Source organism: Sinocyclocheilus anshuiensis, unplaced genomic scaffold, assembly GCF_001515605.1.
Source record: "Sinocyclocheilus anshuiensis isolate Anshui unplaced genomic scaffold, SAMN03320099.WGS_v1.1 scaffold1623, whole genome shotgun sequence".
Taxonomy (NCBI): domain Eukaryota; kingdom Metazoa; phylum Chordata; class Actinopteri; order Cypriniformes; family Cyprinidae; genus Sinocyclocheilus; species Sinocyclocheilus anshuiensis.
This window is the reverse complement of record NW_015553403.1, coordinates 348,138-357,884: the sequence shown is the minus strand read 5'-3', so window position 1 is coordinate 357,884 and position 9,747 is coordinate 348,138. Positions and strand designations below refer to the sequence as shown.

The following is a 9,747-nucleotide window of genomic DNA, read 5'->3' as shown; positions in this document are numbered from 1 at the left end:
TGCATTTTTCAGTGGGTTTGTGATTGTGGCATTGATATGGCTGAACTTTCATAAGACCAACTGGTCTTACAGACTGCGACTGTTGTGTGTAGAGCAAGGATGCTCAAATCCGTTTAAACATGAAAAAGCAATGTGATGTATGGCCATTTATCACTCAAGAACAAATGTACGGCTAGCAGATGGGAATAGTCCAGAATTATTTATGAGTGGTTAAAACTTTTTTACCATCGTGTTTTTAGGGTGTCATTTAATGAGATTAAGCATTAACCACATGAGGACAGAGTGCTGAGAGAAGACAATGATTTATTTATAATCATTTCCGTGACCATACTGAAAAGCATCATTTACTTGATGGCAGGGTTGCTGCCACATACTATGGCAGCAGTTTTATTGTGAGGAGTGAAATAGCTCCAAGCTCCATTGTGTTGATTTTACTGTTCGCTCACCCTTCCCAGAGGAGCACATTCCTAGACATGATCGATGCATGTGGTATTGAAGTGAAATACTGCTCTCAACTTGCTGTATCTTACTGCTGCTGAAGTAGAAATGGGGTGGAGGATGTTTAAAGTGATGTGAAATGCCTGAATGTTGCACTGTTTCTTAAGATTGGGAGGGGGCAGAGAGAGACTGGGTGTAAATATTTTCTTTTTTTGGGGGGCCTGCTCTGCTCTCTTCTGTCTTTTCCAAATATACTACACTGTGTACCAGACAGTAGAGGATGTAACTAATGCTCTGTTTTATTTTTAACACGGGGAAAAAAAAAACCTTTGTACTAATTCGCAAATAAAAAGGCTTTCATATAAAGTGATTTCTTTTTCCTCATCTGTTAAACTTCTGGTATTAAAGTTATATTCTGGGTTAAATATAACAATTTATCAACATTTGTAGCTTGCTGTAAAATAACTTAGAATGCATTGACAGTAATGCACTTTAAAAATTAGCTTAGTGGTACAGGATTTTACAATTTTAAACGAAGCAAAATTGCAATTGAACCTGAGAGTAAACATGCATTTATTGAAAATAATATGATAATATGAATTGCAACCTGAGAGTAAGGCAAGTAATGACAAGTTTTCAGAACAAATAACAAATTTGAATGTGTGATGTGCTGCAGACTGGGTAAATATCACTATAAAATAAATTATTTAAAGTTCAAACATAACGCGTTATGGCATCTACCACCAGCGGCTAATGAGCCCATGCTAACCAAAAAAAAACTTTGTCCTCTTTTCAAATTTTTGCTATTTTCATTTGAAAAACAAAAATCAAATGACACCATTATATTCACATTTGTTAAAGATTTATTTACACCATTCAAAGAATGACCAGTTAGAATCAACTCATAAAAATGCTATGATTTCTGAAGTGATTCAGAAATGTAAGTGTTTTAAGTATAACGAGTACATCAAGTCATATCAAGTAGTGTTTTCACCACCAGCTTCAATTTGTCCCTACATATACTTTGCAGATCACTGTAGCTCAAAGACAGGTGCGGTGACTAATAATATACAACCCACAGTGCAAGCAGCATGTGTACAAAGGGCGAGCAGATAGTCGTTCAATCAAACTGTTAATATGTTTTCTGATAATGACAACAGTAGCTTGAATCACACTTTTTCTATCACACTGTTTCCATTCTCAATGTTTATATTTTTGGTGTAGAGGCAGATGCCCACTGCAGAAGAACCAACACTCAGGCACCTTACAGGCAATCACAAACACCATGGCATTAGGAGTGCATGCTAGGAGACAAGACTGGATTTACGCAATGCAACCTGAAACACCAGGATCAGTGCTGGAAAAATGGCAACTGAAAAAACTTTTCAGAACACAAGCGGACAGACTTACACACAGTGATGAGGTCCAAGAGGCATGAACATGGACAAGATGTTACACAGGGTCAGAAACAGTTCATAAGAGGACTGCCTGTGGGGGAGAAGATAAAAGAGAGCTCCGTTATGTTGTTTCAGCTTTTGTTGAGTGTCCAGAGAGGATCCAAACTACTGAGCGGATCATCGCCCTCTGGTGGTCCCTGCAGGCCTTTGCCTTCTTGCGGCTGAAGGAAGCTTTGCTTGCTAATCCGCTGCTTGCCTCGATGGGCACTGTCCAGAGTAAAAGCTTCAGGTGTGAGAGAAGCAAGCAGATCTAAAGATGAGGAGGTGGGCGGAGAAGGAGCATGAGGTGCTACTTCAGTGGATGGCTGGTGATTTGAGACTGGAGATGCAGGAGTGGACCCAGTGAACCCATTCCCTTGGCCACTAGGAGGTGAAGGTGACTGCGTCTTGCCTGGAGAAGAGGTGCAAGAGAGGGGGGGACTGATGGAACCAGGCATAGCTTCATAACAAAGCGGGTCCTGAGAAGGCTGAAGTGACAATTCTGTAGGATCTGGTTCCACTGTGCTTGCCGCTTCGGAAACAGAGGGAATCTGGTCTTGGCCGGACTCTTGTTCATGGTCAACACTGGGTGGTCGAATGCTAAGTTTGGCCACAGTGGCCTGTATGGAACTAATAGGCATGTCTCCTCCCAGAACAATGTCCTGAGATTCCTGTCGCGGGTATGACTAGAAAGACGTACAAAATATTAGATAAACAATCACACTGCTGTTCAGTTTATAAAAAAGACAAGTAAATAAGAAATAAGTGGTTACCTTCAATGCAATATTATTTGAGGTCCTGGTGCAAGGGGATGTAATAATGCCATGACGTTGCAGAACCTGCTCTGTATGTTTAAGAACAGCCTCATAGCAAAATTTGAGGTGAAGCTGTGGAGGTTTTTTAACAAAAGTACCATTAAATTATATCAACTGAATGCTCTTTGCAAAATCTCAAACCTCATTGAGTGTGTACCATTTACCTTCTCTTGCAGCATGTTCTTCCTCTGCTGCCTCATCTTCCTCACCAGCTGGATCAGGTCAGGTATACCATTGCCAGCCTCAATTTCTTGCAGCGCTGCATAAAGCAGACAGAAGGCGCCAGTACGGCCAACACCAGAGCTATGAGAAACAGAAACAAAAAAGTAAATGTACTACTACTTCTCTACTTTTGCTTAGCCTTGTCTATGTGGGAACTATACTCTCATTCCGGCGTAATAATCAAGGAACTTTGCTGCCGTACCATGGGTGCGAGATCGGCTGAATGGATTCGAAAACGGTAAAACTCAACTGTTTATCTCTAGGGGAGTTGGAAAATGAGTGTTCCTTTAAAGTATGGTACCTGCAGTGCACTACGACTGGAGTGTGTAGTGGGCGCTGAAGCAGGTAATGTCCGTGGACTTCTTGAATAAAATGGATGAGGTTGCTTTTACTCTCTGGAAGACCCCTTTTTGTAAAAAATAGAAACAAAGTTATTGTTTTGAGAGGTAGTAATTTTAATAGACTGACTGTGTAATACTGTTTAAGAATGAGTTCTCACAGTTCAGGCCATGAAGTAAACTGAAGGTGTATGACGGTGCGTTTCAAACTTTGGTCCTGATACTGCAGTCCTATCATGCGCGCTATATGGGTAGGGGTGCTCTTCTGAGTGGTCAGGGTAAGGGTGATTGGCCCCTGAGCAAGTTGTTGGCCTCTCTCTGATGGAAAGTATCGCAACACCTTTTGCTGAGAATAAAATGAAACGCATTGTAAATCATTTAAAATAATGTCAAAAGCCAGTGAGATTCTAGAACATTTCACAAAAACTCATGCCAAAGGATATTTACCTTCTCCAGTTCTAGCTCAGACACTAACATGACGATTACAGAAACTTTCTGCTCGTAAACCATGAGCCAGAAGTCGGCTGCAGTGCCAGTGAGGGGAGCCTGTGTTGCAATGAGCCGGGGGCAGTATGGGGATAGGTCCTCAATGAAACTGGCATTGATGTAATCATCTTTACCGGAGTGCAAGACAACACGATTGCAGTCGTAAGGCATCACATCCTGATGGCGGTTTTTCATGGTGTAGCAACGAGCAATAGCAATAGAGAGCTGGCGAGTATCCTTCTCCTGCTGCTCTTGCAGTTCTTTCCATTGGGCATCAAGTTTTGACAAACCTCCCTCCCATGTTGGGCGCTCTAAGGACTGAACTGTTGATCTAAACCGTTCTAGCTGTGCACTGAGTTTCGAGACCCTCTCTGGTGCTTGGTAAGGGTCACCTTGGATAAGTCTCACACCCTCAGCTTTTTTTCTGTGATGTTCCTCCTGAGGGTCAGCTTTTGTGGGTAGTAAGACATTTGCGGTGTCCTTAGTGCCTCCATGCTGGCTCTCGGGGCTTGAGGAAAGCAAGTCATCAGTACTAGAGTTCTGTTGCTGAAACAAAGTGGACTCAGATGGAGTCATGGGACCAGTGGGTGTTGGAGCCTGAACTGAGGACTGCGGCAATGTTGCTCCTCCAACTGGGGTTAGAGCAGGAGATGGTCGCTGGGTGACCATACCAAGGGAGGGAGGACCAGGAGAGGGAGAAGGTGATGGGGCAGGAGAAGGTAGCACATGAGGCTGTGGTGCCCCTGGTGCTCCTGAGGATGGAGGTATCATGCTTTGAGGCCCTGGGGGAGCAGCAGCTACAGGATGCTGCATTGGTCCAGAAGGAATGTTCCCACCTTGTGGAACAGCATAAGATATTGGGCCTCCTGGGGGTAGCTGTTGTGGGGCTAAAGGCTGTGAAGTGGGTGGCTGGGACTTTGGCTGCAGAGCTGCCACAGACTGTTTTGAAACCATAGGAACAACTCCTGGAAAACTCAAAGGTGCAGAGCTAGGAGGAATGGTTGGCTGAGGTTTGTAGATATTGTGAGGGAGTGCTGGAGGACAGGACTGGGGAAGGATTTGAGGATGAGGGTGGTTTTGATGCTGTGAAGGATTGCTAGGGTGAATTTGTATCTGTGATGAAAGAGGGCCATGGGGGACCTGAGGTTGAACAGGAACAGTAGCCCTTAGAGGGACCGCTGGGTACGCTGGCTGTTGGTTGGGTTGATGAGAAGGAATAATCTGTGACTGGGGGCAGTGAGATAGCGGTTGGGAGACTGAGGGCATTTGTGGATGAGAGGAAGGAGACATGTGAATGGATGGTGCAAGCATTTGTGGCTGTTGGGGAGGAGGCATCTGTTTGGAAGCAGAAGGTATCTGCATATGGGGTGCAGGGCCTAAATGATGAGAGGGTGGGGGTATCTGGGGGTGAGGAGGACCTGGTAATTGACTGAAGGGAGGTGTTTGGGGCTGTGAAGCAGGGGGAATCTGTTGATTGACATGTGCTAAGTGTGACATTGATACAGAAGGCACTGGCTGGGAGGAAGGGGGAATTTGTTGATTAACATGGGCTAAACGGGGCATTGACATAGAGAGCACTGGTTGGGAGGATGGAGGCATTTGCTGATTAACATGAGCTAAGTGTGGCATTGACACAGAAGGCACTGGTTGGGAGGATGGTGGCATCTGTGGAGGCATGCCTGGATGGGGCATCTGGCCCAGGGTGACAGTGTTAACTTGTGGAGGTTGGGACTTCGGAACAAATGAGACAGAGGGGTAACCCTGATGGGGCTGCACATGGGTAGCTGGAGCTCTAAACTGTCCTTGGATTTGAGGTTGATGAAAGTTTGGTGGTCCTGGTTGTCTTACTTGAGCCATGTACTGTGGGAATTGAGGCTGAGGCCCAGGCAAAGGTCTTGGCATTTGCTGTTGAGTTGGTACAGGTGGGTAAAACGGCTGTGGTTGAGCAAATACCTGCTGAGGTTGAGGTTGAGGCTGTGGATGATGGGCTGGCATTGCCTGTGGAGGTTGGCTTATGGGAACAACAGGTTGTTGCATGTACTGGACATGGGGTGTCATCTGAGGTGGAGCTGCATACACTGATGACACTGGTGGCATTGGTTGGTGTCGGCCAGGAGGATGCATAACTGCCTGGACAGATGCAGGACTGTAGCTTGGAATAGGTGTCTGTACACTATCCACTGTAGTGGTGGAAGGTCGGACTGGAGTGATTGGTGGGCCGGGTTGGTTCTGTGAAGATGGAGGGCAGTACCCAGACACAGATGGTGGTGGAAGGACCTGAGGGTTGGGCAGTTGTGGGAACTGTTGTTGTGCCAGAGGAGGCTGGTGAAGACTGTGACTGAAACTCTGAGACAGGGGAGGTGTTGGAAAACAGGAGATCTGAGCAAGAACTTCAGGAGACGGTAAATTTGGAGGAAATCTGTGTTGCGTATAGAATAAAGCAGAGTTAACTCCAGGCCAGCGCAGAATAGAGCTAGCAGTGGCTCCGGAAAGTGCAGCATGATGACCAGATGGTGGAATGCTAAGTTCAGGAGGCAGGCTGCGTAGCTCTTCTGGGAGATCTCCACCAAGGGCTAGGAAAGCAGCACTCGGCTCTGCCAGTTCAGGGTCATTTAAGTTGGCAGGATCCAAACTTTGGCCTTTCTTCGGAGGTGGTTTTGGGGCAGTGGGTCTTTGGGGCGCCTTTTTTTTTAGCTCCCTGTCAAACGTTAAGCAGAGTCAAATTAGAACTAAAATTGGACACAACACATGAAACTTTCTATTAAAAACAAGAAAGAAAATTATACAACTGAGTAAACATATTGATGATCAAACTCATGATTACTTTTCCATTATGGCTTGTCTCTCTTCTTTTCGAGCCTTGCAGACAGTCTTGGCTTTCTCCAACAGGCGAGAGGCCTTTGTTTCCAGATCTTCATAAAACTCTTTGCCCTCCTGAGATTTCTTCATTAGATCTTCATAGGCCTCATAGGAGGCCACTAGCATCTGTACAGTGCTGTTCCATCTAAAAAGTAAATGGACACCATTTATATCTTTTGGAAGTATACTGATGAACTCTGTACATAAATCTTCTGTTCCAGATGCTTACCACATTATTATTATTATTATTATTAATTTTGTTTTTGCTTAGTCTTAATTATTTAAATGTTTTTTTGTTCTGTTCTCAATGTCATATATGTATGTATGTATGTTTGTACAAAGAGCTCCTAAAAAACACCACAACAAATTCCTTGTGTGTTTGCACACACTTGGCAAATAAAGCTCATTCTGATTCTGATGATGCTACACTTGCTAAAGTTTATGCCTATTTGTCACGTAAATGTAATTCCTTTGAGTCATACTTATGTTCAGTTTCTGCCAGGCCCTTGCGCACAGTGGCATACTGTACATTAGCTTCTGTCAGTGCCTTCAGGATATTCTCTTGAGCTGTCAGGTTCTGATCAATGTAAACTTTCACCTGCTCATACTTCTTAAGCTGCTCCTCAAATAGTTTCTATGGAGGAAAAGTAAGCAAAGATAAAACTATAATGCAGTGACTGATTTCTAATACAATCCCTTTAAAAAATAAGTGGCCCAGTCATGTAAAGCCCATACCTTCATGTCAGCATGCTCAGTTGTAACCAGGGAAGTAGTGATGTCGTCCTGCTGAATGAGGTCTCTAAGCTGCTTTTCCAGGGAGCTTCGCTGGTCCCGCATTTCTTGCACTTTACCCAAAATTCTCTTCATTGTCTGGAGACCTGCCATCTCATCTGAAAATGTCAAAAATGATAATTCTCATAAACATACATAACATGAACTTTCATGTGAATTATTTAAGTCATAAAACACCCACCCTCACTAAGTTGAGGTTTTGGCAATGCCTCTCTAAGGGTGTCTAGTGGTCCACCGAGGAGTCTCAGATTGCTGATGTGCAGATTCATGGCCCGATGAAGTTCTGTGTTGGTGAAGCTGGCTTTTTCATGTGCTTCAAAATACTTTTCCAGGTCTCTCCGCAGCTCGGCCAGGGCTGAGGGCCGTTCTGGTACAGCCTGCTTCCCAGCAGCCTCTTCTAAACTTTGCTCCTCTGCCTCATCCTCATCCAATACATCTCGAATCTCCCGCAGAGAGGCTTCTACATCGGTGAACACACCTGAGAGGACTGAGGAGGGAGGAAGAGGAGTTAGATACAAAAAAATTTGACTTTTCTTATGTTTTACTGTACTTTTTTTAAAGTGCTGTAAATAGCTTGAATTGAAATGGACAACTTTATTTAAGAAGTAAAGTTTAAGCAATTTGCTTTAATTACTGGTAACATGAAAATACCATGAAAAAGGACTTCGAAGTGACACCACTAACCCTGCATTGACTGGATAAGGTTTTTTACTGTATCAGGTCTCACACTCAACGCAGCACATTTTTCCATCAGCACAGAAGGAAGGGTATTATACATCTCCATATTGTCTACAGACTCTGGGTCCAGACCGAGAGAGTCCATGAACTGTCTGTTGGAATATGACAATTGAGATTGTTTATTCATTTAGATGCATACTATGTGTTTTGTATGAAATTACTTTAAGCTGTTTATACTCACTCTAATGTTTCATTCTTGCTGTCTATTTTTGCCACGACATCCCTTAGCAGCTTGGCCTTCTCTTCACTGTAAATTTGACAGAAAAATAAAGCGTTTTTAAAACATATTAGATAGCACAGGGGAACTGACAATTATCAGAACGAGGAATTGTTGAATGGTGTGTGTGTGTGTGTGTGTCTATATATATATATATATTATATATATAATATTTAAACCTGTAAAGAGAGGAGGCCTCGTGGGCAGCCATGGGCACCAGCTTTGCAAAAATGTCTGGGCCAGTGACACTGGGGTCTGTTGGGTTTACAGGCAAGGCTTTCACCAGTGGGGCCCCTGTGATAGAGGCAGGAAAGCATTAACTCCTATGGCAGTTTTCAATCTTTCCACTCTTACAGATTTTTTTACCTCCAGCAAATATTAAGCTAATGGAAACATGCACTTCTTCTAGTCATACCATACAATGAATCAATTACATCCCAATGCAGTTACAGAGCACTACAACATTTGTTGGCTAAAATACCTTTCACTGAGGTCAGTGTCTCCAGAGGTGGCACAGATTCATGGTAAATGAAGTCATTGTCTTTTTGGGCAGAATTAAATCTAAAATGAAAAGTGACATGAGAAGTGACAAATGAGCTTCCTGCGACTTTTTATACTAAATGAATTATGCCTTTTGGTAAGTTAAGTATAACATCATATCTGCTCACTTTCCACCAATGACATCCATGGTAAATCTAAGGGCTTCCTGTACACTGTCTGGTTGACCCTTAGCCAGCTTAATTGCCTCGTTGAGTTTGTCTATTGAGCTTTGAAGGTAAGCAACCTGTTGAAAAATAAATGAAGTATTTTATATCTCTGTATTAAATAAAGATCAGATTAAAAAGGTTTACAAAACAGCTGGTTCTTTCTGGGTTAATTTCAAACTTATATTAAAATCATCCTCTTCCTCCAAAAAAAAATCATGAACTTATTTTAAAAACATCCTCTTCCTCTTTCTATATAAAAGGTTTTTAAAATGGTTTTAGCTAGAGATTGAAGTAAACTACAAGAGATAAGTCACACCGTTCTTCCTAAAAAAAAAAACTTGATCTTTTTAAAGGTCAAGAGGCTAAGATGAGGTTGAAACTAGTTCTCCATGCCAAAGAGCACAGATGGCCACTAACTGAAAGTGAAGAGCTATAAGCATGCTCAAATTTAGTAAAAAAACATAATCTTAAGATGAAATGTGAAAACCCTTAACTATTCTTTGTCATGAATGTACCTTCATTTCAAGCCAAGGTACTTGTAAATGGTAGAAAAAAAAAAACAAGGAAGTACCTGGGCACTTATCCGAGCAACGAGAAAGCTCTTCCTGTTGTCCAACATAGATTTTTCCAACAGGCACTCTTGGGCCTGACCCTGAAAACAGGAATTGGTACTTTAGCCCTAATCTTCAGCATGGCCAA

At 43.0% G+C, this 9,747-nt stretch overlaps 1 protein-coding gene across 2 annotated transcripts in view; it reads right to left on the bottom strand.

The window, feature by feature from the left end:
• Positions 1–1,115: 1,115 nt before the first annotated feature.
• LOC107668297 (tyrosine-protein phosphatase non-receptor type 23-like) overlaps positions 1,116–9,747 on the bottom strand; it is a 13,760-nt gene continuing 5,128 nt past the window's right edge. Inside the window, exons 13-25 of one of the 2 annotated variants that reach the window (XM_016460119.1) lie at positions 8,306–8,371; positions 8,071–8,216; positions 7,568–7,873; positions 7,330–7,484; positions 7,077–7,228; positions 6,560–6,739; positions 5,308–6,433; positions 3,697–5,241; positions 3,411–3,595; positions 3,213–3,317; positions 2,854–2,992; positions 2,648–2,761; positions 1,116–2,560 (exon numbers count right to left, since the gene is read on the bottom strand). In XM_016460119.1, the coding sequence (XP_016315605.1) occupies positions 1,967–2,560; positions 2,648–2,761; positions 2,854–2,992; positions 3,213–3,317; positions 3,411–3,595; positions 3,697–5,241; positions 5,308–6,433; positions 6,560–6,739; positions 7,077–7,228; positions 7,330–7,484; positions 7,568–7,873; positions 8,071–8,216; positions 8,306–8,371 (4,813 nt within the window). In that variant the 3' untranslated portion in view covers positions 1,116–1,966. Of the gene's footprint in view, positions 2,561–2,647; positions 2,762–2,853; positions 2,993–3,212; positions 3,318–3,410; positions 3,596–3,696; positions 6,434–6,559; positions 6,740–7,076; positions 7,229–7,329; positions 7,485–7,567; positions 7,874–8,070; positions 8,217–8,305; positions 8,372–9,747 lie in introns of both variants that reach the window. The other variant, XM_016460118.1, reaches the window with a different exon arrangement.